This window comes from Urocitellus parryii, chromosome 8 (assembly GCF_045843805.1).
Source record: "Urocitellus parryii isolate mUroPar1 chromosome 8, mUroPar1.hap1, whole genome shotgun sequence".
NCBI classification, from domain to species: Eukaryota; Metazoa; Chordata; class Mammalia; order Rodentia; family Sciuridae; genus Urocitellus; species Urocitellus parryii.
Window position 1 is genome coordinate 21,403,826 of NC_135538.1, and position 27,892 is coordinate 21,431,717.

At 40.4% G+C, this 27,892-nt stretch overlaps 1 protein-coding gene across 5 annotated transcripts in view; it reads right to left on the reverse strand.

The window, feature by feature from the left end:
• Utrn (utrophin) overlaps positions 1-27,892 on the reverse strand; it is a 514,146-nt gene that overhangs the window by 445,493 nt on the left and 40,761 nt on the right. For 3 of the 5 annotated variants that reach the window (XM_077801941.1, XM_077801940.1, XM_026397634.2), the window contains exon 1: positions 11,715-11,833. The exons of the other annotated variants lie outside the window; for them this stretch is intronic. In XM_077801941.1, coding sequence (XP_077658067.1) covers positions 11,715-11,808 — 94 coding nt within the window. In that variant the 5' untranslated portion in view covers positions 11,809-11,833. Of the gene's footprint in view, positions 1-11,714; positions 11,834-27,892 lie in introns of those variants that run through there. 5 annotated transcript variants of the gene reach the window in all.

A 27,892-nucleotide genomic window follows, 5' to 3' on the forward strand; every position in this document is an offset into this window, starting at 1 on the left:
TGGCTGAGAATAGGAGCAGTAACAGTAGCAGTTGTCATTGTCCCCAGGGTACTGGGGTTATATCTGCCCACTTATATGATCCTCACAACAATTTTATTGCATTTTTTATGGATAAAATACTCTGTGGATAACTTTTTTTTTTAATTATTTTTGTTGTGGATGGACATCATATCTTTATTTTATTTTTACATGGTGCTGGGGATCGAACCTAGTGCCTCATGCATGCTAGGCAAGCGCTCTACCTCTGAGCCACAACCCCTACTATTCATTTGCCAATGCACTATATCTGCAATGTTGAAAAACTAGAAATAACCTGAACACCAAAAAGAAAAAAAGAAATTATGACATAACTACCTGATAAAAATTTGGAAAATGTTCATGAAATCATGTAAAACTAAAGCAACAAAGAAAAACATTACAAATATTACACAATTACAATTATTTTTAAGTGTGGATACAGAGACTAAATGAGATAATAAGAAATAAAAATTACTATTCTGCTAAGATGGTAGCAAAATATTTTTTACTTTATTTATTCTTTTATCTATCTATTTATTTATTTATTTTAAATACATGACAAAAGTTACCACTTTTGTCTCAATCAAAACGGATGGGCTGTTTTAACTGCTTTATACCTATACACATATAGAGCACAATTTTTCGTATCTATATATAAAGTATGTTCACGCCAATTTATGTCATTATACATGTACTTTGTTTTTGTTTTTTGTTTTTTTTTGTATTACATTAGTATTCTTTGATATAACTATGATTTTTAAAAGAAAAAACTCTCAACAATGGAGAAAAAAATATGGGAAGCTTTTTTTAAAGATTGAAATATCTTTACCAACACAGTTTTGTTTTGTTTTCTTTTTAAAGAGAATATTTTTTAATACCTTTATTTTATTTATTTATTTTTATGTGGTGCTGAGGATGGAACCTAGTGCCTCACAGGTGCAAGGCAAGCACTCTACCGCTGAGCCATAACCCCAGCCTCTGACAACACAGTTTTAAAAATAAGAATTTCCATGGGACAGCACAAAATGTTGTAATGTTATTGATTTAAATTTTGAAGTGACAACACCATTCAGGGTAAGACTAATTAATTTGGATTTTATATCTACCTCTTTCTATCTTTTGGTTGTTTCGTAGCACAGTATCACCTATAGAGAAACAGCAAATTAAATCTCAATTCAGCCAACTTGATTCATACTAGTGGCTCTATTAATAGTAGTAGTAATTAACAGGAGCATTAATTACAGGGGTTGCATTATTACTGGTGCTATAATTAGCAACATTTATGGAATGCATCCTACATGGATTGCTATGTAATTTAATTCTCACACTATCTACATGGAATGGATGCTTTTACTGTCCCCTTTTCCCACAGGGGTTACTAACACTGAAAAGTGAGCAACTTGCCCAGGTATTTCAGTGTTAGTAAATGGGAGTACGTGAAGCAGAATTCATGCAGATTGACTCTGAAGTCCAAGTGCTCCAATCAAAAGGGAAGGACCTGCTCCCACATGCTCCTCCTCACCCAACACCAGAGAACCAATCACATCTGCAACATGAGATGTAAAAACTGGCATCTGAAGTAAGTTTACTAATTTGTCTAAGATGACTTAATATCGTAACGTATCTTGTTGCAAATAATTATTTTCATAATCACATTGGCAAATAAATGTTTGCTAAGAAACAGCCAAGTAAATTCAAAGGAGAAATAGATAACGCCATCAAAGTGTCTGCAGGAAGTCCTGGGATCAACAATTCTAACATGGGGAAGATTTTCAACTAATCCTCCAGTCCCATTGACTATTCTGCTCTCACGTATTTGTGGATTTAAAACACACACACACACACAAAAAAAAAAAACAAACAACAAAAAAAAAACACTTGCTAATAGGAAAATGGAGGCCTTAGAATACACAGCAGAAGGACTGTTTAACCAATTTAAGCATCTGTTTCTGGAATGCTGAAGGAGATGGGAAGGCTAAATATAAAAACACTGTTTGAAGATATTAAATTGTTGGGCTTCGATGTCTCTAGTAGAGTCTCACCTACCCAGAGCCTATATTACAAAATGAAGTCACAGAAAACAAAATGCTCTGATCTTCCCAGATCCCTGAAGCACAGATTAACTTAACAAATAACAGGGATCAGAGCACTGATAACATATCATCATGGGGAAGTGAGGGGGATTTGGCATAAGGCAAGTATAGTCTCCTGCCCTTGCTTAGCTGCAATCAGCTGAAACCAAGCTGTGGGTGTTTGTGAGGGAGTCTGGAAAAACAACTGGACTCCAAATTCCACATCCCGGTGTCCAACAGTTTCTGGTTCCAATAGGCTACAATGTCAGAGGGGAACCTTGACAGGACAGGAGGCAAAAAACCAACCTGTGAATACAACTCACATTTCTTCTGTCCACACAGTATGTGTGTCTAGCAAATGGAGAAAATCATCAAAATGTACCTGAAGCACCAAAAATGTACAATTTTTAATACACGTGATGATTTAACTATATAAAGAAATCCTGGTGTTATCTCACTGTTTGTTTTAAACTTATTAGAAATAAACAACTGAAGTGAAAGATGAGAGCAACAATAAGAGAAATATTTAGATAGCACCTATTAACACAGTGATGGGCTGTTTTAACTGCTTTATATCAGGGGTTCTTATCCAGTAGAACTTTCTAGGGCCATATTATTAGGACCTTCTGATTATGTGGTCTTCAGTTTGAGGCCTCTACTACACCTGTTAAATATTTTGAATGGTACCCTCTGCTTGAAAAGACTATAAATAATTAAAACAAATAACATGCCTATAGAAGCCTATACAATTATTTCCATTAATACTTCAAATAGATTTGCCAAATGTTAGCCTTTGAAATAACCTTCCCCTTTTCCACATTCTGGAAGGCAAACAACTTTGGAAATATCTCTTTGATAATCTAATTATCACAAGTATTGGCCTATTTGCTTTGTGGACCTATTTGCAACTATGACTACATATGAGAATTCGAAAGTTTTGAGTCTGAACTTGCACACAAAAAAAATTCAAACTCAAAACATGATATATGCCATACATATTATTTCATCTATAAATTTACAAAATTTCAACAATAACTCTTGATGAGGCATTTAAATTATTATTCATAACAATGACTTTATGAATAACAATGTATCAATATTGGTTCATTTACTGTGACATAACAGCAATGTGAGATATTAACATGGGGGCCCTCAACCCACAGGATAAACCAGAACTCTCTGTACCATCTTTGCAAATTTTATGCAAATGTAAAACTATTCTAAAATAAGTGTTTATTTCAAAAAAGACATAAATACAAATTATAAAGGTACAGTGTATTTTCTTAAGGAAAACCACAAGAACTAATTCTGGTATGTTCATATTAAATTTTCAGTTTTACATACTATTATCTTTCAAAACAATAAAGATAAATGGCCTAGAATCATTCAACTGATGTTGATGGCACACTGGCCTCCACAGGCACAGCTGCTTCCCCTCATTTCTGACTGGAATTCCATCTCATTCACCCACCTAAAAAGTTCTGAGTCACCAAAACATACCAAGAGCAGTGGTATCTCTGAAGACTCAAAGACAAACAAGAACAGGCCTGTCTTCAAGCTCCAAAGCAAAAGTTCTCAAACATACATACTGACCACCTGGAGAAGATCATTAAACTGTAAGTCTCCAGGACTCACTTTGCAGAGATAGATTAGATTTTCAAAAATACAGATAACATCTGCATAGATGCTGTGACGGGTGAACACAACTAGGAATTAATGAATTTGATAGGAGTGGAGAAGCTGTAAGATCAGAGAAAAGGGAAACCTATACTTGGTGGTTAGGAAGGAATTCCTTGACAAGGTGTACTAGACTGACCACAGGAGGGAATTACTGATGACCTGATAGCGGAACAAACCATGAGGTCACACCCTGCTTCCAACTGTCCAATTCCAAGTACATCAACAATGCTTCTCAAAGTCACTGAAATGGCCCCAAAGCATCAACCCAGACACTGGAAACCAGCAGTGCAGATGAGCCTAAATCCAGAAACACGAAAACAGGATTCTAATGCCTAGTTGGATGCTGTATCCCAAAAAAACCAATTTGCCTCTGTAGCTTGCACAGCCATTTCAGTAGAAGAGCTTTTTCACATGCTAATTATTTTTCCAATTTTAGCCTACTTGAGTAGCAAACTGGAGTGCCCTGTTGACTTGGGTTGCTTGGCTTTGCTCTTTATTTTTTTTTTTATCTCCTACAATCAGCCTGATAGTGGGCACATTATTGTCAGGATGTCAATTTTAGCAGCACTCACACCCACTACCTTTCTAATTTACTGTTCTAAATCTGGAAACTGATACCCAAGTGTGAAATAAGAAAACAGTCATAAAATATAGCCTTAAGGCACTTACTTTGTGGTGTGCCTGCCTTCCAGGGGGCAAATGTCCATCACAAGCTCTGTGTGCACAGTCTGTAAGGCACAAGCAATGATCCCATGCAGCCAGTGAGTAGAATCATTAAGTTTAAAACCTGATTTAAAAGACTCCAACGCTTCCATGAACTACTACCACAGGATGCAGGAAACAGCAGGTGCTGGATAATTGTTCACCAAATCATTTATTTTTGGCCTCCTACTCTATTTTTTCCTCCTCATTTCTAATTCTGAGCCATGTGTGGCATAGTTGAGGTTGATAGAAAACAGGGCACTATTCAAGAAAAATAGATGAGAAAATTTAAAAAGTTAGAGGGAAATCAATGCTTATGTGCTTCACAACACAAACCCAATATGCTAAGAGTGATTCATCATAAAACACCAGGCAAATACTATTTACTAAATGTCTTCCAAACTATGGGAAGTAAATGTCAATTCTTTATTTCAGTAATCAAGATGCAGATTTACCTTCAACACTTTCTATTTTTATTTAGATTTTACTGCTCAGAGAAATTCTGCAGCATAAGGCCTAGGAACCAACCCAGTGAATACACAGAAAGCAATCTCAAGGACTTTTTAAAAATTCGGTACACCTCATTTAACCACAAAATAAATTCTTGTCATAAAACGTAAGATTCTCTTTGTAATAGCAGGAGAAATAAATAGGCAGGAGATGGATAGACAAGAAGGGCTCCATGGGACACAAAAAGGGACGAGAGAACTATTTCCTCAGTCCACTTGCAGAATATCTACAACTTCCCTGTTTAAAAATCCATCACTTTGAAATACAAAAGAGCAAAGATAGAACATGGCCATTAGTTTAAAGAACTCACATGAGCAGAGTTAAAATATAATAGTTATTTTCATTTTGAGATGTTTTTCTCTCCTGTTCCCAAGTGTGCCTTAAACCATTCTCTCTCTCTCTGTCTCTCTGTCTCTCTCTCTCTCTCTCTCTCTCTCTCTCTCTCTCTCTCTCTCACACACACACACACACACACACACACATACACACACTTATACTCTTTCTGCTGTACCACTAGCTATTCAGAGTTAGACAATATATATTCATTAACAACTAACTAACCAGTTCTTATTAGATTGGCTGATGCTAGATTGCATAGGTGGGTTTGAGTTATCTCAAAAGAAAGTCAATCTGCCATAAATTTCATCTGCAAAACAGAGGAAGCATGCGATCCAGAAGTCAACAAGAAAATAGGCCAGGTCAGAAGCCAGGAGACTAGCCCTGGCAGAAAGTTCCCAGCAAGGGGCTAGTTGTGCCAGTAGAAGAGGGTCAGTGCTGGTGTGATAAAAGGATCTGCTTTTCAGAGGGCCAAGTGGATTGCTATCTGACCAGGTATTTTCACTGATGATACGCAAGTGACCTGGAAGAATCTGTGGGAGGTGCCTATCTTTCCAGCGCCTCTGAGTATCCGGATCAGCGGCATTCAACTGACATCTCTCATGTTCCCAGACTACCAAGACAGTTCTCCTCTATTTGGAGAAATAACTTTACTGCAGACTAAATAAAGCTTTTTATGCAAAGCACCAAAAGGCAAATAGGTCATGTAGCACAAAATGATTGGGGAGGCTTGCACCCCTTCTCTTGGTTCACCTGGCTTGCCTGCAAACAGTAAAAAACCTTCTGAACAAATGAAAGTGAACTTTGAAACCAGCAAAACATTTCTGGCACCCTGCCACAAAGACACCCTCCAAGCAACTGCAGGCCATTTGCTGTTCTATAAGGCTATTTCCTGCCATGGAGTGGATCTGTGGTTAAAGAAGCCCAGCCTAGAATTACAGTCTCAAAACTTTGATGTGAAAAATCACTAACAGATCAGAATTGAAGGATGAGGACAAACTGGTAAATTTCAAGATAATGGTGCATGTGGGGCCTCGTTTAAACTAATGTCTTATTGCACCGAAGTGGACTCATTCTGGTATTAACTACAAAATCTCTACTATCATAGGCAGTCATCACTTATTGTAAACTTTTCCTCAATTTGGCTAAATTACATGCCAGAATGTTACATACACACATTTAAAGACTAACTCAGCCCATTTTCCTCTATCGTGCAAGTGAGGAAACTGAGGCTCAGGACGCAGCATGGTTGGCATTACATTTTAAGTCTAATTCCACAGCCCCTTTCTACTAATCTAACATGTTCCATAAAATACATGGAAGACAAGTTTCTCTCTAAATTATCCTAGGTTTGCTCTCCATATGAAAATAATGTATTAAGTGTATGAAAAATGTAATAAAGTAGAAAGAGCACCTAAATAATTACTAGTCTCAGCACAGCTCAGGATGATGACAGATTCCACAGTAAACCCATAGAGAAGGAGAAAATATAGACTCTAAGTCCAAACACTCAAACTTCTATCCCAGAGATCTGGAAATAATATCTGTCTTTTAAGTTAGAAGTACACCATCTTAAAACTCAAAAGAAATTCAAGCAAATCATTCACAGTATGCCATTTTGGGGGTAGGAATATCTTTTGGAATCATGAAGAGTTTAAAAGTCAGAAATCCAAACTCCAGAAGAAAATGAGAAAAAGACCAAAGGCAATTTGTTGAAGAATTCACAGGAAGAGCCTGCAAACATATGCAGAGAAGTTCAATTGCACAAAAAAGAAAAGCAAGTTCAAACACGGATCTACCACTTTTCACTTCTCTACCCTTTGTGGATGACAATTTAACTGTAAAAGCATATTTGCGCCAATAATTACCCCAGTGGACTAAGATACATGTACACGGATATTTTTAGTATATTTTTAACGGGATGGCCCCAATACAAAATAGTTTCAATTTTTGTACAAAGAGAATAACTTTAATTGTGGGAACCTACACATAAAGCCTTATATTTGCATACTGATAGGGAAAAAAATGTAGCTAGGACAAATAAAACTATTAACCATGTTTATGGTGGGGGAGAGGGAATGATAGTTTTCTGTTTTGCATAATTTTCAATCTGCACTGAATGTTTTTTAAGGAATCTGAATAATTAATGTATTTTTAAAGATTTTTAAAAGCATTACTAAAAATTAGATTTGGGGTCAAAACGTTCTTCTAATAAAATGTTCCTTGAACTTGATATCAATTGCATAGCCATTGATACACTCATCCCTGTCCAGCTCATAATCCACCTTTCAATAATCTGATTTACACAAAGTGTGACCTATGTTCCTTTAGTCCTAGACTAAAGTTTCACTTTGACACAATGGTAGAATTGGACTATGACTCAGCTTCCTCTTCCAAACAATGAAAGTCCTAGAGCAGTGGGAAAAAACTACTTGAGTTGCTGGTTCACTGAACTGTTCAAAGTAAGATCAAAGTATTGGGGCATGAGCGAGGAGACCACCGTGCTCATGTCATACCAGTCCCCTCAATGTCTCTCCAACCAAATCCTGGGATTTGCTAATGGTTAGAATAGGAAGCACCTGGTGCCCTCTATGGAGGGGTCAGAGAACCCAAATGAAAACATGAAACAGATCCAGGACCAGTTGCTGAACATGCCTTTCAAGTAATGCCAAGGAAAAATAAAATACTCTAAAAAGAAGACGGGTGCACAGTTCCAGCTTAAACATTTTAATGAATGTAATGAACATAATGTGTGATTTCCTGTTCCTAGACTCTAAAGAGCAGGCAAAGCCCATTATTAACTGATTAAATTTTTATAATTTTTACTAAATTTTTATACTTTTTTTTTTAACTTGGAGCGATTACTATAGCTTGCAAAATATTTCAAAACTTGTTACACCAAGATTCCTGACCACAATCCTAGAGGGAATCCTACCTATTGAGAGACCTCATCTCAGAGGCTCAGGGATTCAGTCCATGGTGGAGGTAGCTGGGGCCCAGGACTTGAGGGCCAGGTCACACCCTCCAAGTATCATGTTCATCACATGGCTCATCACCCACTCCCCAAGTCTTTTTCAAACAAGGCATGCTCTCTTCCCTTCTCAAATATAAAGATTCTCATGCTTTTTAATCATATTCCACCCCGACAGATGACCACGGTCCTTTCAGTCAGCCACCACGTGGCCTTGTGTTTGCCTTCTCACGCAGCCTTCCCAGGACCTCACCCCAAAGGGGAAGAATCATCACCTTTATTTTTCTGCCATCAGCCCCTCCCCAGAGTAGGATATATAGGAGGTGCTCAAAGTTGACCAAATAGGTAAAAGAATAAAAAATAATGGAAGACATCAGCACCCCAACTGGGTTGCAACAAATGAGCCAGAGTTAGGGAGAACCTCCTAAGAGTGTCATCAGATGGCCCCTCCTCCTCCATCTCCCTCCTCTCCCCCTCACATGTGCGCCTGCGCGCACACGCACCGGCGCACACAGTCCAAGATGATCAGAAAGTCTCATGCCTGTGCTTGGGAGGTTGAGGCAGGAAAATCCCAAGTCATGAGTTGTTCCAGGCCAGCCTCAGCCACTTAGTGAGAATCAGTCTCAAAATGAGGGGCGGGGTGGAGGGGGGAGGTGGATTAAAGAGCTTGGGATGTAGTTCCATGGTATAGCACCCCTGGATTCATCCCCAGTAACACAAAAAGTATTTTTAAAAATAATATAAATATTCTATATCAAAATTGTTAAATTATAAAATATAATAGTTTATATAAAATGATATCATATTCAAATATAACATTTTATATATTTTATATAATAAAATGTTATCTTTTGTGTTTTAAAATGTCATGTTTTGTGCTATGTATCATTATATTGCAAAAATATTATATATGTGTGTATATATAATACCCAAAGCTTTCAGCCAGCATTGTCCCATGAGGATACCCAGAAGAGCCACCTGCTCCCCAGAGGAACAGCTAGAGCTTCTTCCCAGATGACAGCCAGGTTCTGAACACACCACCCCTCCCATAGCACAGAGGGAAGCTGAGCCTCCATCCCACCCTCCTGTTGCCCAAAGGAAGCCTTTCATGGCAGGTGCTGAGCCCTTCCTGCCTGGCAGCCGCAGCTGGCACTGGGGTACAGTGCAGTCAGCCCCTCTCCTCCCCAAGGTGTCAGTCGGAGGGGGATAAATAACATCCCCTTTTGCCCCTCCACCGTGGCTCCACAGTAGGCACACTTGGATAGCTTCTAAAAAGCTTCAAAGTCAAGGCCTCAGGCCAGTGACATCAGGATTCCTGGCTGGGGGTCTTCAGCATGGCGGTGTTTCTAATACTTGGTTTTGAGACTTTTAATCTGTCCATCTAAAAAGGAAACGGCCAACACAGACGTGGAGTCCACTCAGACAACAAGGGAGCAGGAAGGGTGGCACGAGGAGCAGGCACTCCCAGGAGCAGCTTCCTGAACAGGGGGAACTTGCAGACTCAAATCATCCGGGCATTCACAGATGCCTAGGTGCCCCAGGATGCCTCCTAAGGACCATTCTCATTTCACATTTTCAATTTATTTTTTAAACTTTGGTCTCCCTCTGAATACTTTAACCACCAGTGAAATGTTATTTTTAACATGAAACATCATTACCACTAATAAGATCACCAAAGAAATCTACACTACAGAAATAAACAAATAACAACACAAAAGAAAACCTCGGCTCCATAACAACCCATGAGGAGATGCTGGACCCTTGTGGAATTTCATATTGTATACACACTAGTTTGGTTTTCTATTTTTATTAAAATAACATGCCCTGAGATACTTTATTAAAAGAAATGCTTTCTATTTTCCTAAAGCCTTGACTGGCCAGAGAAGAGGAAAGAATGCTATCTAAATAGACCAGAAATCAACCAACACAGCATTTAAATATATTTGAAGCTGTAGTCCACTCACTGAGTTTGCTTGCTATTTAAAGGTTTGTCTTTTTCTTCTAATGGTCTTGTAATTTCAACCACTCTAGCTACCCAGATCCTCTTTAGTAAGACAGTAAGACAAAAACCAGCCAAGACTGCAGACACTATTCATGCTAAGGAAAGAAAGAGGATTACTCGAGAATACAAAGAAATCTTAGAAAGGCTACAATGCTGCAACCAACGGCTGCTTCTAAGCATAGGGCTTTAATTTGGGCCCACGGAAGGTATTTCAATTTGTTGGGGCCACATCATTCTTCAAAAAGAGAATAAAGTAGGAGCCAATGAGGAGAACTATCCTGTGACACTTGGCCAAGAAACCAAGCTCACTAAGAAGCTATAGGCTGCTTCATTCATTTTCATTTAAATTTTCTCTGTGCTGTGGATATTTACAGTACGTACTCACCATCTCATTCATATGGATCTCGAAAGGAAAACATTAAGGGAAAGAGTAATCTCAAAAAAAAAAAAGAAAAAACATTTTTAACTCTAAGTATCCTACAAGATTTTCCCGAGTGACAATATTCATTCATGAACCATACGGTCAAACAAAACACATTAGTTGAATCTTTTTCTCAGGAAGCTCATAGGACAGTACACACATACATCCATTAAACAAGATGTGGATGTCTGAGCCGGGCACAGTGGCACATATCTGTAATCCCAGAAGCTCAGGAGGCTAAGGCAGGAGGATCTGGAGTTCAAAGCCACTTCAGCAATTTAGTGAGGCCCTACGCAACTTAGTGAAAACTGTCTCTAAATTTAAAAAAAGGTTTTTTAAAGAAGGGTTGGGGATGTGGCTCAGTGGTTCAGCACCCCTGGATTCAATCCCTGGTACAAAAAAAAAGAAAGAAAGAAGGAAGGAAGGAAGGATATGGATGACTGAACTTAACGAGAGAAAAGCACAGATGACACTCCTCTATGACACATTTGCATGTCCCCTGGACAAGCCATACCCAAACAAAACCCCCACTGATCATGCCTCCCCAAAATACAAATCACTAATTCTGCCCTTTCTCAGAAATGAACTACAAATTTTTTAAGAGTAAAATGCTTTCTCCACCAAGAGACGAGAGCGAATACCATATGGGATGAGGCCTATCAATATTCAGCACCACAGAGGAAACTCCCTCTGACAGTGAGCAGCCAACACAGAGCAAGCTGCTTTGAAAACAGCGAAGCACACTAGTCACAACAAATTTAAGGTTCCTTGGCGCTCTTCTTCCAATAACTCTGGCAAGTTGTCACCTTCAGAAGTGCATTCTGAAGCCCACGGTGCTGGTCTCCCCTGCTCAGGGTACACAAGCATCAGGAAGGGCGGGCCGGTGACAGCTTTGTTATTTAACAAATTGAGCTCAGTGAGTGAAAGAGAGAGCTCTGCCTTGGCTGACATCCTCTTTTCGAAACCTCGCTGGCCAGGCATCTCAGAAGTTGACAAACTTACCTGGTAAATGCTTGCAAGCTTGCAGAGCGGCTCGCCCGGGCAAATCAAATCTGCACTTCTTCCAGTTTAGTGTGGTGGCTGTCGGGCGGCTCATCACCTACATCTGCTGAGATGATGAGGAAAAGGATGCAGAGGAAGTGGACAACCAAAGCGGACTGCGAACTGCACACTGGGATGTCCTGTTTTTTTTCTTTCTTTTCTTTTTTTTTTTTTTGGTGGCTTTTATTTTTCCCACGAGAGGATCTGACTAAACCTAACCCAACCTCCCCTGAAGACAAGACAGGAAGTTACACTCTGCAGTCAGTGAAAACTCCTGAGGTAGTTTTTTTTGTTGTTATTGTTTTTCTTTCTTTTCTAAGTCATGCGAAGGGCCTTTGAAGGTTCCTGATCTACTACAGGGAGATGATGACTTTTCCTCCTGTTTGGGCAGTGTCCCATGGCTAGGGGCACCCACCCCCGTCCCTCCCACTAGGTATATAAATAAAGGCATTTGCCCTCCTGACTCTGCCATTGGCCTGAAGAGTCTGGTTACATATTAACTGTACTTCAAAGAATAACTCAGACTTATTATTTCACTTTAGTGTCCACATATTCCTTAGGGAAATGAAAGTCAAAATAATTGCTTCTTAATCCCTTGTAAATTGTTTTTATGGAAAGAATAAACTTAACCACACAGAATTATAAGATAAAAGGTAACCACTTTGACTCATATTTTCCATACTATTCTATGTTGGGTATTTGCCACAGTCTCTTGCTATCATGATGCACATGCTATTCGCGCATTTGTAAAAAGCAAGAAACATCATTATTCATATTATTGCACCTGCTTTCTTTATCTGATTTTTCTCTTTTCTGCTTTGAAATAAAAACTTTCTTCTTATTGCAAAAACTTTCATTGAATATGTACCCCCATCAGAATGCAGACCAGTTGGAATTAAAAGGCTGCTGAATTTCTGCTGCTGGCTGAGGTATAGAAAAGAAAAGTCTACAGAGCAGAAGCTGAATGGCCCTGGCAAAATATTTCCTTTATGCTTCAACCTCTGAATCTGTGAAATGGGACAGTGACCTCGGCTTGTTGTCTCATAGGTTTGTTGTGAGGATAGAGAGACACAGTGGAAAGTACAGTGATTCAGATTATGTCAAATAATTTAAGCCCAAAATGGGTAACAATTTTATGGGTATACAATTCACATGGTATATGCAATTCCCCATTGACAGTGTATAATTCAAGGCTGATCAGCACATCCACAGAACTATGCAGCAATAACGCAATCAATTTTAGAAAACTTTATCACACCCCCCCCCAAAAAAAGCAGACAACCTTCATGCCCTCTCCCCACCCCCTTCCCAAGGCAGCAACTAAAATGTACTTCTGTTCTCCACAGATTTGCCTGTTCTAGATATTTCATATAAATGAAAACTCAAGATACAGTATTTTATGACTGGCGTATTTTTTTAGCATGTTTTCAAGATTCTACATTGTAATATGTATCAGTGTTTGATTTTTATGACTGAATAACATTCCATTACCAAGCATGGTAGCTCAGGCCTATAATCCCAGCACTCGGAAGGCTGAGGTAGGAGGATCTCAGCAACTTAGTGAGGCCCTAAGCAACTTAGCAAGACCCTGTCCCAAAATAAAAAATAAAAAGGGCTGGGTTAAATCCCTAGTACCAAATAATAATGATAATAATGTTCTGTTACACAGATAAAATACATTTTGCCAACTCATTCATCAGTTCATGGATATTTGGCTTGTTTCCATCTTTTTGGCTAATATGAATCTTTTTTATGTTTTGCACATCTGTGAACACATCTTATATGTGGGCATATGTTCTCATTTCTCTTAGAGCTACATCTCCTGGAATGGAATTGCTAGGTAAATCTATGCTCATACCTCTTGAAGAATTACCAGTTTTCCAAACTGTACCTTTGTACATATTCATCAAATTCTCTACATCCTCACCAACACCTGTTGCTGTCTTTTTTTTTATTATAGCCATCCTAGGAGGTATGAAGTAGTACCTCAATGTCATTTCATTTCCTTGGTGGCTACCAAAGCCCAGTTTGATCAGTACCCTGAAATGTCCCCGTTCTCAAAGGAAGAACTAAATATTCAAAACAACACAAAGTGAGCACTAAGATATGGTCACCATCTGATCAGAATGGACCTTGGCAACAGCATGCAATATCCTGCTATGTCCGTCTTTAGCAGTGGCCAGTTCCAACAGGCATCAAAGAATTCCAGCATTTTTACTGGCATAGCTGTCCAGGTTCCTACCCACAGAAGATCAGGGGCCTTCAGGTTTGCATCTCCAGGAGGGGGCTGCTTAAGCACCTCCTCACCAGAGGGTTGCTTCTGAAATCTCTTAAGAAAATGAAATTCTAAAGATAAACATGACACTTCAATCCATGACCAATCCATCTTTTCCACCCCTCTTTCTGTATATATCTCATATATAGAAATAAGCCCAATTAAAGCAGCCTTTGTAAGTAAATAGTTAGAATTATTTTTAGGAAGAAATTTTAGGCCAGATGTGGTTCAAGATGGAGAATCTCACAAACGTTGAAGGTAGTCAAGGGGATAATCCCAGCAGCTAAGGAGGCTGAGGCAGAAGGATCAGGAGTTCAAAGCCAGCCTCAGCAAGAGCAAGGCACTAAGCAACTCAGTGAGACCCTGTCTCTAAATAAAATACAAATAGGGCTGGGGATGTGGCTCAGTGGTTGAGTAGCCCTGAGTTCAATCCCTAGTAACAAAAAAAAGGGGGGGGGGTGATTAAAAAGTCAGGATCTAAACCCTAGCAAAAATTTCCCCTTCCCTGTCAAAAGCAAGATGTAATTCTTTCTTTTTTTTAAATCATTCAAAGAGATTATCACATTTTTCAGATTTTACTTTGTTTGAATAGATTTATGTATAATGATATTAAGTACCTCTTTCCTAAAACATCCTATTTGGGATTTAAATTTTTAACCCCTAAAATAAAACTCAACAGAACAAAATCCATATACAACAAAGAAAATACCAAAAGGGAACAAATTTTCAAAAATAAAAACTTTTTAAAAAAATATTCCAGTGTAAGGCCCCAGGCCTCAGAACATGGAATAATAATAGAATTCATCCATCCCCTAAAAACTTTTCCATGTCCCAAGGCTGCACTATGTAACTCATTGTTTTCATTACTTCTTGGCATACAGCTAACTATGAAACTGACCGATGAACTTTCCTCTGTCAAATAGAACTTTCCATTGTGGGAAATTTCTAGAACATTCATATTAAACTAAGAGAAAATGCCATCATGGCTCAGGAGCAAAGAAGATCGCATAACTTCTGAACTAGCTTCTACACAGGAAAAGCAGACCACTGAACAAGTATATAGGCTTCCCCGGAATCTCTCTCAAACCTTGACCATGAAGAAAATCAGGAGCTATCATCAGTTTACCAAAAGTTTTCTGAAGGCTCTTCTAAAAATATCTAGCAGGAGGCACCTTTGAAAACCCATGTGACATTAGAATCCACTCTTCACAGATCTGCTCTTCTGCTAGATTACACAGTGGCCTCGTCTCTAGTCCTTGTGAAATCAATAGACCATTTATGTTGCAAGTATCTGTCTAGAGTATGCACTTTCTTATTCAATCTGGGGTTGACAGAAGTAATCAAATTTTGTACATATCACTAGCTCTATTATAGCTCAACAGCAACTGGCTGCCAGCCTCGTCTACTCTCATCAAAAGGGAAAGAAAAGAGGGGAGTGTAGAGAGAGTCTCAAATCAGCTGAAACCACAGGAGGCGGTAGAAGGGAGAGAGTGAAGCAATGGCTTTCCAGAGGAATCCTCTCTCCATGAGGGAAACACGTGCCCAGGAGATCAGCGCGGCCCAACCCAAGCCAGCTGACTTGGCCATGGAAGGCACACATTTTTGTCATTCTTCCTGTTATCTGCAAACCCTCTTGGCTTTGAACATCGTATTATAACTGTCAGTCCAAACTAATGAACCCACTCCTGACCTGCAGAGCGGCAGACAGGAGCCAGTGCCAAACCACACCCTCCAACACCAGGGAGATGAAATGCAAGGAAGAATGCGGCGCCTCCCAAGAACTCCACACACCACTCGCTCCGTTTTCTAAGTCCTCTTTATATGCACTTAAACTGGAGTCAAACATTTTTCTCAAATCAGAAAATGTTTCATTAATCTTGTGATACAAACCAGATTAGGCTAAAAAAAAAGTGAGAGAGAGAGAAGGAGGTGGAAATTTGACTTTGAAATTTTACTCAATAATAAGCATTTTTAGAATTCTAATTTCGCATGAAAACCAGGCTCCTGCTAACAGATAGTTAACAGAGACTTCAAAGCAACAGGGAAGAGGACACCCCGGATATGATGACAATTTTACTCGTTTCTTTAAACTTTCTACCTTGAAATAATCTTATAAAAGAAGTTGTACCCAGAATTCTCACATGCCCTTCCTTCAGGATCCCGGTGGTACTCTTACATAATCAGAGGATAAAGATGAAAACAGAATCAACACCAATGCAATACAAAGAACTTATCTACAGATGTGATGCAGATTTCTCCAACTGCTGTGAAATCCAAAATCCCACATACAAGAGGCACTCGGACAATCCAAGATACATCATTTTTGATGAATCGTGGCATCTCTAATGAATGTTTCTGGCCCTCCAAAAAGTGCTGCTTCTCTTCATGTCAATGAGATGCTGTCATTCACCTTTGAGTCGTCCAGAGGGGATGTATTCTTTTTTCCCAGTTCTTCCCTGTGTGTTTGTTTGTGTGTGTGTGTGTGTTGGTATCAGGGATTGAACTGAAGGGCACACAACCATTGAGCCACATCCCCAATCCTATTTTGTATTTTATTTAAAGACAGGGTCTCACTGAGTTGCTTAGCACATTGTTTTTGCTGAGTCTGGCTTTGAACTTGTGATCCTCCTGCCTCAGCCTCCCGAGCCTCTGGAATCCCTCTGTGTTTTATCTGTCAGTCTCATTTATCTGTCAGTCTCCCACAAACTTTAAAACATCTCTAGATTACTTACAATACCTATTACAATGGAAATGCTACATAAATAGTTCTCCTACTGTCTTGTTTACAGAATAATGACCAGGAAAAAGAGACAGGTGAAAGGGCTTCGAAAACCCTAGACCCAAACTTCGGGCCAGAGAGCGCTGAGTTAGACTCCTTCTCATTTCAGAAAAGATGCACAGCACGATTCATGGATTATATCAGAAACAGAAGACTGCACAATCCAGGGAAAATTCCCTTAATCAAACACGTCAGTATTTCTGCAGTCAATACGTTTTACGAACAGTGAGTGGGATCAGAAAGGATTTTGAAAGAATCCCAGCAGGTCGGATCAGGCTCTGCCACCAAACGAGTTCAGGGCAAGCTCAGGTTTAACTGCCAAGTCAACTACAAAGAAAATACCTTTTCACTTCCAGAGCCCTTTTTAAAAGGGTGTTTTCTGTAACGGCAGATGAAGGATCATGGATTGGCAACCATGCAATCCACAGCCCTGCCCTCCTCCCACACACCCTTCCCACATCCTTGTTCACCTGGTCTCCAGGTCAAAGTCACCGACAGGGTTCCCCCTGCCTCCAGGCTCTCTTCCCTCCAATTCACCCTCCCACGGAGCCCCCAGAGTGATGTTTCTAAAATACCTGCAACTTCCTAGTTGCAAACTCCTTCATGGTTTCTCGTAAGGATGGAGGGTAATCTTCACCAGCTCCACCTAGCTCCCCACAAACTGAACCATGTCCCTTGACTGCACTGACCCTCTACATAACGCCACACTGAAGAAGGCTACAAGTATGAACAAGGCATAGCCTGTCCTCAAGACTCTTAGGGCCCAATGAACCCCAGTTATGTATTTGTTTAGCAACTGGGTTTGAACCCAGGGGCAGGTCTCACTAAGCTTTTGAGGCTGACCTTGAATTTGTGATGCTCCTGCCTCAGCCTCCCCAGTCACTGGAATTACAGGCATGTGCCACCATGCCCAGCTAATTAACCCTCTTAAATATTTTCATCAGGGTAATATTTTTTAGAATACTTTGGAATCGCAGGGGATGGTTCCAAGACCTATGGCAGATATCAAAATCCATAAAGGCTCAAGTTCCTTTATAAAATGTTACAGTATTTCCATGTGACTTATGCTCATCCTCCCACAAACTTTAAAACATCTCTAGATTACTTACAATACCTATTACAATGGAAATGCTACATAAATAGTTCTCCTACTGTCTTGTTTACAGAATAATGACCAGAAAAAAAAAAAAACCTCCACATGTCCACTACAGTCTAATTTTTTTTTTGCAAACATTTTTGAACCATGATCAGTAGAAGCCATGAATATCAATATGAATCCCATAGATATGAAGGGCTGAACTGGGATATAGCTCAGTTGGTAGAGTGCTTGCCTTGCATGCACAAGGCCCTGGGTTCAATACCCAACAGTACAAAGAAAAAAATAAAAGATATGAAGGGCTGATTATACAGCTTTTATAATACTCACAGGGCATGTCAGGATTTTTTAATTCATTCTTGTCTAGCTAGGAAATTCTACTCTAGTTCTTGATCACAATAAAGATTATTAACAAAATCCTCTATGTCAACATGGAAAATCATTTTTGCATGATTTTAATAACATGTCTAAAAATATTACTCTTGATATGGTTAAAACAATTATTTTAAAAACAAAACAAAAAAAACAAAGTCTGGAAAAACTTTTTAAAAAACAAGCAGACCCAAAAAAGTAATGTCAAGGATGTTATTTAATGGGCTGAGTTATTTCTCATGAGATTATTTTTCCAGAGCACTAAGATATAAATAAAATCTAAAATCATGCCTTTATTTCCATATTAGTGTACTCATAAAATCCAATGACATTATCATCAACAAAATTATGTTAAAGACGGTCAAATCAAAGATTCCACCACCCAAAACCTTGGAAATCACCCTTAACCACAGAAGGGTCAATCTCAGGTGTACACTTTAAGGAACAGGCCAACACAAGGAGGGAAACCACATTGGGGTAGTAAGGTTTATTTTCTAATGTTAAAGGTATTTACTTGGAATAACAAATTAAAGGGAAAATTCCTAGAAATCGTTATTTCAGGAATAAATTATATCCTTTCTTACAATTATCTCAGGAAAGCAGCAAGATGAAGAGGTAGACACCGGTCCCAACAAATCCACAGTGACGTGGAAGGAGGCAGAGGGCAGGGTGTGCAGCTCCGCCCTCCACCCAGGGAGGAGATGCAGGCTCTCAGGGGGGAAGCTGGTACACCCAGGCTGGCCCTCCTCTCACAGCAGAGTGAGTGTGGGTGTGTGTGTGGGGGGGGGGGGGGGGGGCACGCATGTGTGTGTGTGTCGCTTCCAAAACAAGTGGTAATTGCCTGAAACCCACTAAGATGGACATCCAGTGGCTGACCTCGACCACAATAAAGCAGGCCAACCAACGCTGCGTGCAGCCAAGTGAGGCCACCACTTTGCAAAAGCAGGATGCCATCTGCAACGACTCTGGAAGGAAGTCCACAAAGCTAAATGCTTATGGGTCTCTGGGATGGCCACTCCAGCTCAAATACCTCACTCGAGTGTCAGGAAAGCAGGCCACTGCCAGGGTTCTTCGGGAGGCAAGAAGAGTTACTTAAGGACAGTAAAAGAAATAAAAAATACTTACTGAAAAGGAAAGAAATTTAGAATTTTTTCTTAAAGTGTAGGTGATTTTTCTGAACTGTCTGCGTGTTGTTTTTATAGATTCGTGAGCAACCTGCTGGGCTGTGGAGTAAAGGACAGCAAGGGAGTTTTCCCGAAGCCCATCTGTTGGCTTTGTGAAGGAAACTCTCCAATTTCTAAAGAATGTCACAACTTTCACTTCATGGTAAGGGGTGAAGAAGAGAAGGAAGCAGATTATTGTCTGTTGCTAGCAATAATAAGGTGGTAGGAGAAATGACCAAGTATTGTGTCGCTTATGGATAAGGGTGCTCATCATAGTTTCTTAGTCACATGAAGTGACAGTCTCCACCACTGGCTCTCTGCAGCTAAGGATACTGATCTGGCAGGTCCTGGCCACTGTTTACTGTCATTCATTCAACTGGCCCATGGAGATACTGGCAGGTGGCTCAAAGTTGTCACCATGCCATTCCCCACCCCGTGAGGCAGCACTGTCTGTTTAGAACCGGCTTCCACTGGGCACCACCCACTGCAGTCACATACACCTGCACCTGTACACAGCTCAACCTGACCACAGGGTGGTTTCTTTTTTCATGCAAATATCCTCATGCAAACCTGAGGATGCGACTCCTCGAAAGACGCAGACATTAACACACAAGTCACCTGGGGATCCCAGACCGCAGCTTGTGACACACAAACAACATGCTCATCAGGGCTCTCATGTGTCATCTCTCTCAACTTGGGAAGGAGACCTAAGTGACTCGTGACAACTTAGGGCTGAGAGTGGGGAGAAAATGAAGGATCCACATAAAATCTACACAGAACTGACCCTGAGGAACAGACTAGAAATACCTGGCATCAGTCCCAAGGTTTCCAACAGGATATAGAGGTCCCAAGAAGGAAATGGGAATGGAACAGTGAGTGCATCCAGGCCATCGCTCAAGAGGTCATATGTGAGCCAGGAGACACACAGCAGGTCCCCGGGGCCCAAGTCCCAGAGAGGGGCACTGTGAGAGTCAGTCAGCTGACTGACGGGCTTGCTGGGACCTACTCTGCTCCACTCAGTGTGGCCGGGAAGAGAACTGGTTCCCCAGGCAGGCAGGTGACTCGCACCAGGTTCTAGAGATGGGAGCATGGAGGCACTTGCTGTACCACTGCCTTGGGGATCAGGTTCAAGTCCCGAGACAGGCCAGAGCCTGCCACAGGGGAAAGAAAGAAAGGCCCAGGCTGAGTAAATAGGTGAGAACAGGAAGGCCAGAACCACACCACCAGCCTGTGATTCAAGTGTTCCTAGGAGTCACAAAGAGGGAGGCACATGGAAGGAGGGACCTCGGAAACAATGTCCGAAGGTACTGAAGAGAAAACAAGGTGATCCAGAAGCAAAGCTGGGCCCCATTCCAGGGCCATCCCCAGGTGGACAAATCAGTCCTGAGCTTGCAAGTTGGGACTATTTATGGGCTGGTTCACATTAAGCTCCACTTCCCAAAAACTTTTTCTCCTCTATGGAATGCCCATGAGTAAATCTGTTTATCTATAAAAATATAAATCAGACAAATATAATGAAGTTGGTATTAAATTAGGAATGTTGGACTCCAATAGCTTCCTGGACCAGGCGGCCCATTCGGGGGAGGGCTGGAAGGACCAGAGTTTCTGTTTGGCTCTTGGTGTATCACTTGCTGCTTGCTATTCTTTTAGGGATCTCTGGCCTTCAGGGGTCTTCCTGCTTATTTTCATTGATGCCTGCAACATTCTTAGAAGTTAAGCTATGTCAGGATTTTGAGTCTCACTTGGAAAATGAGGTAACTGAGGCGCTGAGTAAAGCACATACTGTGAGTGGACTTAAACTCTGTTCCAGGGCCCAGCCCAGTGACCTTTCCTTCTGCTGCATCATGTGCCTTCCAGAGCATCAACCTGGCTTTCAAGAACGTTCCCTGGACCTGCATGAGGTCCGGAGATGTCAGAGTTATTTTTATGAAAGTAAGTGATACAACAGTATACTTCCCCTTCCTCAGAGTCAGAGCCAAAAGTCACATAATGCCAAGAGGAAATACTTGTTCCTCAATAGCACGAAAGTTCCAGGTATCAGGTAGCATCAGCTGCTGCAAAAAAAAACCTGACAATCCCATACTAGTTCCAAACTCTGACCCAAACACACAGCACAGCCTCTAGAAACAGTTCAGATATGAGTCTTTCAGCCCCAGAATGAAGCAGTCAACACTGTCCTTCCGAAAGCATGAAAATCCTGGCCCTGATGGAAGAAGGTGGTTTCTCTTCACATTAGTTTTTTTTTTCCTCTCTGTCTTTTTCTCATACACACACACACACACACACACACACACACACACACACATACATACACACCGGAAAGAGGGGGAGGAAAAGGAAATGAAAGTAGGTTCTGGATTTCATCAGCAAGAATAGCCAGAAACAGGTGCAGAGTTCCGGTGAAATGAAGACTCACAGCACCCCTGCAGCACAAGACCCAAGCACAGAAGCCCAACATTAGCAGTGATGTCAGAAGTGCAAACCATCATCATTCTCCAGCCAGCAGCGATTTTGTATAGATATTAAAAAAAAAAAAATACCAGACAACAAAACAATCTCTGCTGACATACAACTTCTTTCACATAATCCTCTTCTAAAATACTGACCCTGAACTAATTTAGGTATTGGTCATCATACAAGATTTTCTAATGCCCAGAGACGAGCACAGTAACTTGCCCATAGCAGCTGGACAATGAATGAAGGAATAAATGAACAAATGAAATTAGAGAATGAAACAAAACAGCAACAGAACATTCTCTTCAGAAATAAAGATAAGCAAAATCTCACCTTCAGGTTAATGTATCAGTGTATTTTTTCCCCATCTCTCCAAGAACAGAATAAAAGTTGAAAGAGATGCCCAGAACAAGAGACACCACCCCGGAATGAGATGCAAACTACCCATCCTGGATCCAAGTTGGGAAGCTGGGTTTCAGTGCCTTGGAACTTAAAGGGCTACGCAGAGAATTCTCAAGAAGAGCAAATGGGAACCATAATCTCAGTCTTTTAAGCAATCCACCGTTTGAGTTTCCTTTTCTTCAATAGGCCATTGAACAGAACATTTTCCACCCACCACACTGAAGAATGTCCAAAATAAATTTTGTTTTATAATCTTATTTCACATGATAAAAATAATCAGGTTATGAGCTGGGATTATGACTCAGTGGTAGAGCACTTGCCTAGCATGTGTGAGGTATTGGGTTTGATACTCAGCATCACATAAAAATAAATAAATAAAATAAAGATATAGTATCCATCTACCAAAAAAAAAAAAAAATCAGGTTATAATGTTATGGTAAACATCTTGGACCACATGTGATATGTATAAAACTACATAATTAAAATATGTGACCTACATTGATTGTTGTTGTCTAAAACCCTTATAGCTAAAGGCAGCATTATGAATCTAAAAAAGATGTTTGAAAATATGTATTATACAACAAATAAGTGTGCAAAACAGTGAAATTACAAAAATATTGTTTTTTTAAGTAAATCAATAAATACATTGATTAGCTTAAAAAAGAAAGAGAGAGAGAAGAGAAAGAAAAAAAACACAAATGTGGATAAGACAATATTGAAATAAGCCTTAGTGTGAACAATAAAAACAGAAACAGTAGAGAAAATAGCAATTAAATTCATCCCACAGACACAGAATGTTTGCTAGGTGAATCTGGTCTGGAATAAAAAGAATAACATCAGGATTACATAGGTAAAGGAGTTAAAATAGTTTAAAAATATAATGACATAAGAATGAAGTATTCAGAGCACAAATGAGAATAAGTCATCAAATTATCAGGATGTTTCAGAGAATGGAGCAAGACATAAAATGCAATGTAATAAATAACTGCGTAAAATTTCTATAAAGAATAAATTTATTCAATGACTCTTCATTTAATATTCTTTAATTTTAAATTTATTAATTTTCCTTTTTTGAAGAAGGGGGTACAGGAGATTGAATCTGGGGCACTTTACAACTTAGCTACAGCCTAAGTTGTCTTCTTCTTCCTTTTTTTTTTTTTTTAATAATTTTTCATTTTGAGACAGGGTCTTGCCAAATTGCTGAAGCTGGCCCCAAACTTGTGATCCTCCTGCCTCAGCCTCCCAATCACTGAGATTAAAGACATGTACCACCACCCCAGCTAATTTTTCTTTTAGAACATAAGTGTTACAAAAATTTCTCTCTTCTTTATATATATACAAATTTAAAAATCCTTTTTTTGTTTCAAGTTATTTCTTCCAAGATTCAAAACAGCTGCCTCAAGATAACACCCAAAGATCTTGAATCCTCAGCTGAGATCCTAAGAGCCTAAGGACCCAAAATGTCTGGAATACACAAGAACAGCAAGTCCACAGACAGGTTTTTGTCTTTTAAGTGACAGCTTTTCATTCACCCCCAGGTATCTATCATCCTACAGGACAGGCACTGAGACACAACAGTGAGCAAGACCATCTTGTCCCAGCACAGCCTCGCGGATCCATCAACCCTAAAGTCACCTAGAGCACTGAGGCAAACAGCAGGCATGTTGTGGGGTGGAACAGGATAAAATCCTTTTCAGACCCAAGGAGGTACGGTTTACTTCAAGGCCAGTCCAGAAAGAGGAGAGGAGCTGGCCAAGAGCTGGGGCCAGCAGCCAGGCAGAGGAAGAGCCTCTAAGCAAAGGTGGCCCTGGAGCTGAGAGCAGGCCAGTGAGACTAGATGCAGCAATGGCAGAGAGAGAGACTGTGTACTCTGAACATGAACCCGCCATCTGACCCGGTGACTCACTGAACATCTGCCTTCAACTCACTTTCCCTGGAATTCTTCCCTTTCACACTTTTCTCTGTCACTTCCCAAGTCCCTTCTGGGGGAAACATTCCCTGACCCTTCCAGGAAGAGCAAACCTCCAGAAACCACTGGTCCCTTCCAGGCTCCCCAGAGTCTAGGATGTGTTGCTCACATGCCTCTTTCCACATGGTACTGAACTGCTGTGGTCGAAAGGCTATAAGCAGGCATCTTGCTTCATTTGTCTGTTTCCAAGCAGCCTATCAGGAAGCATGGCACCAGCAGAGATGAAATCAATGGCAAGTGAGCAAGCCGCCAAGCCAAGAGAAAAATAGACAAATGAAATGAAGGCAGGAGCCCTGGTTCATGCCTCCCTGGTGGGAGACTGGAATAGCATCACAGCTGCAGCTCCTGGGAGAGGCAGGGCCAGGATGATTTCTATCCCACATGATGTTCACACAACAGACGTTTTTGAGCAAATCTTCTGCCATCAAAGAGAAACAGTAGAATTGTTTTTATAGCACATCATGGTACACTGGACCCAATCCATTCACAGACAACAAACCTGCATGAAATGCCCCAGGCTCTGTTCGAGGCTCTGACAACAGTCCTGCCCGAGAAGACCACAAGTCCACTGAGCAGAGTAAATCATGGTTCCAAAATGTTCTTACTAACCCACATTGTTAAATTGTTTATGTGTCACTAACATATTTCATAATATTACAAAGAGAAAATGTTAGCCAGGTGCTGGGTACATGCTTGTTATCCCATCCACTCAAGAGGCTGAGGCAGGAGGACTGAGTTCAAAGCCAGTCTCAGAAACCCAGTCAGGCCCTAAACAACTTAGTGAGACCCTTTTTAAAAGGGCTAGGGTGTGTGGTTCATAAGTGTCCCTGAATTCAATCCCTGGTACCCACACCTGCCTCAAAAAAAAAAAAAAAAAAAAAAAAAAAGTTTTTTAAAAAAATTCCTAGCTCACCCAGAGGAGAAAATCATTTAGAATGAGTTGCTCAGTAATTTAATTTTCACAATGAGTCTTGACTGACTCTTGCCTCAGTTTCCTTTCAATGAACACATGAACAAAAATCTAAGCCACCACAACATTCTAAGCGAGTCTCCTTTACCTGACTGTGACTCTCTGCAGGCTCCACCTGTGGAATCAGGTAGCACTTCCATTTCGTGTTGGCTCAGCATGTCCTCCAAATGTGGTTAAGATTCCCAAACCAGCAGCACATGTTTTTCTGAAGTCACAAAGATATGTGTACCCCTCGGCTGGAGAATGAGCTTTGAAGGAGTCAAATTGAAAAACAGGGCCAAACAGTATGGGAACTGTGGAGAGATGAGTCCCTCCCCGACTGCCCCAACCAGAATGGCTACATTCCTCCCTCTGAGCACAACCCAATCCCGGTCTGCACCTCGGAGTCTCTGCCAGACAAGGAACCTGTCCCCTTAAAATCCAGACTTGTGACAGCCCTTATCTGCCTAAGACAGCAAGGTATGCATTTATACAAACACCTCTGCTCAAATGGCTCAGCATATGTAGAAGCCAAGAATGTCCTCACTTCTCCTTAGGTTTTCCCTAAATTTCAGCCAAATAAAATCTGAGTGAGGAAAAACGTTAAGGAATTTAACAATAAAAACATAAAGTTGCTTTTTGAGTTTCAAGCTCTTGCAAGGAAAGTTTGTTCTTATAAATTTTGAGATCAATTTTTCAATGCTATAGACTCCAAAATAATCACTAAAGCTTTTAGTGATCCATCCATTAATGTGCTAAATAATACATGTCTCAAACTAAAAGGTAAAAAAAACGATGCCTCTTCAATCAGGAGTAGAAATACTACTGGGTGAAATGAAAATTGCAGCTCTCCATCCCTCTCATCACACAGCTCTCCTTTCACTTTAGCCCAGTCACTGGCCTGCTTAAGGATCTCTGTGGCCCAGCTCTGCCGCACTGAGGTACTGACTTCAATGGCTCCCTTCTGAGGGCCTTCCCTGATATCACACCTCCATTCATCCCATGCCCAGCAAGGTCCCCTTGCAATTCACCATTACAGCATGTCAGAATGTTTATCCCCTCCACAATTAAGAGGCTTCTTGTACATTCTGCAGCTTGATATCAGTCTCTTCTGCTATGCATTCAAGTCGGACACCATAATGGTTGTGTTCATCAATTCTGTTGGTCACACCCAGTCCAGGGCCTGGTGTTGGGGACACTTACCCAAGAGTTATTTCCACTTAAAATGGTGATCTCTGCAAAAATACTCTTTGAAACACACTGCTGCCACAGCCGGGCCCCGAGCAAACAGAAGCTAACTTGAACCCATCATGTACACCTTGGTTATTACAAGGCAGGAGGTCCACGAACTTTGTCATGAAAAATAATCCAATATTTTCACTAGCCTCTAACAGAAATTTGCATCATCTTTCATTGTGAAGGCAGATCACAAAACAAACTTTTTTTTTTTTTTTTTGTACTGGGGATTGAAACCAGAGGCACCTTACCACTGAACTACACCCCCAGACCTTTTGCTTTTTTTCATTTTGAGATAGGGTCTCACTAGATGGCCCAAAGCTGGCCTCAAACTTGCAATCTTCCTGCCTCCATCTCCTGAGTAGCTGGGAATGACAGGTATGAGCCACCATGACTGCCACAATAGTAATAGCAATACTTCCTTTGATATAGTCAAAGGAAGCATTACTATTAATACTTCCTTTGACTATATCACCAACAAAAATCATAGACACTTTCACAGCACCTTACAGCTATAGCAGATACCTTGGGGGAAAAAAAATCATCTGGCTCATCACCATTTCAACAGCAAGAGCTGACAGAGCCGGTACTGAAATACACTAACAAAGCACCAATATTATCTGTCACAGACTTTTTAAGTATTTTGATTACTGCATGTCAATATAATTTGTTTCCTTTGTAGCACATGTATTTTATTTTGTGCATTTAAACAATATTTGTCCGGCTTCACTAGACTGCTAAAGAGGTCTACAGGAAAAAGAGGCAGCGAGAGGTGACAATAAAGAATAAAAGCTCCTATCTACATTACTACCATGAGATTAGAAACATCTGATGCACCAAGAAACATATCTTGTTTTCAATGAATTGAACACATTTTCCACTCATTCTGCAAAGGAATAAAAAACTTCTAAAAGACAATTCAAAATAAACAGAACTAATAAATTAAAAATCTATTTTTACAATGAATAACATTATTTGTATCATTGGATTTAATACACAACTACAAAAAAGAAGAAATTTGCAAGGGGCATTAACAAGGTTAACAGTGACCAAACCGGTCAGCTATTAGGCATGCGACACTCCTAAGAATAGTTTGATATGATGAAGCCTCACCCACTTTTTGATGAAAAGACTCATGCCTGAACCATTAAGCTCCCAAGTTTGCAAAGTGAGAATGGCAGACAGATTGTGCTAGCAAACATATCCCATTTCTATTTCTACCACATCTTCTTAGTTCCAACCTTCAAAATGGAATTGGCCCATCTATTTCTGCAATAATTTGCACATACCCACCAAGAGGGCTCAACAGGAACCTCTAGCCTCTGACTGTGAGTTGCTTTACTCAGCCATTAATACCCCCAGGCTCCAATGAAAAGAGAGCTTTGACGGAAGGGCCAAGCCACGCCTGGATGGAGTTGGAAGGCCAATGGGCAACATCCAGGGG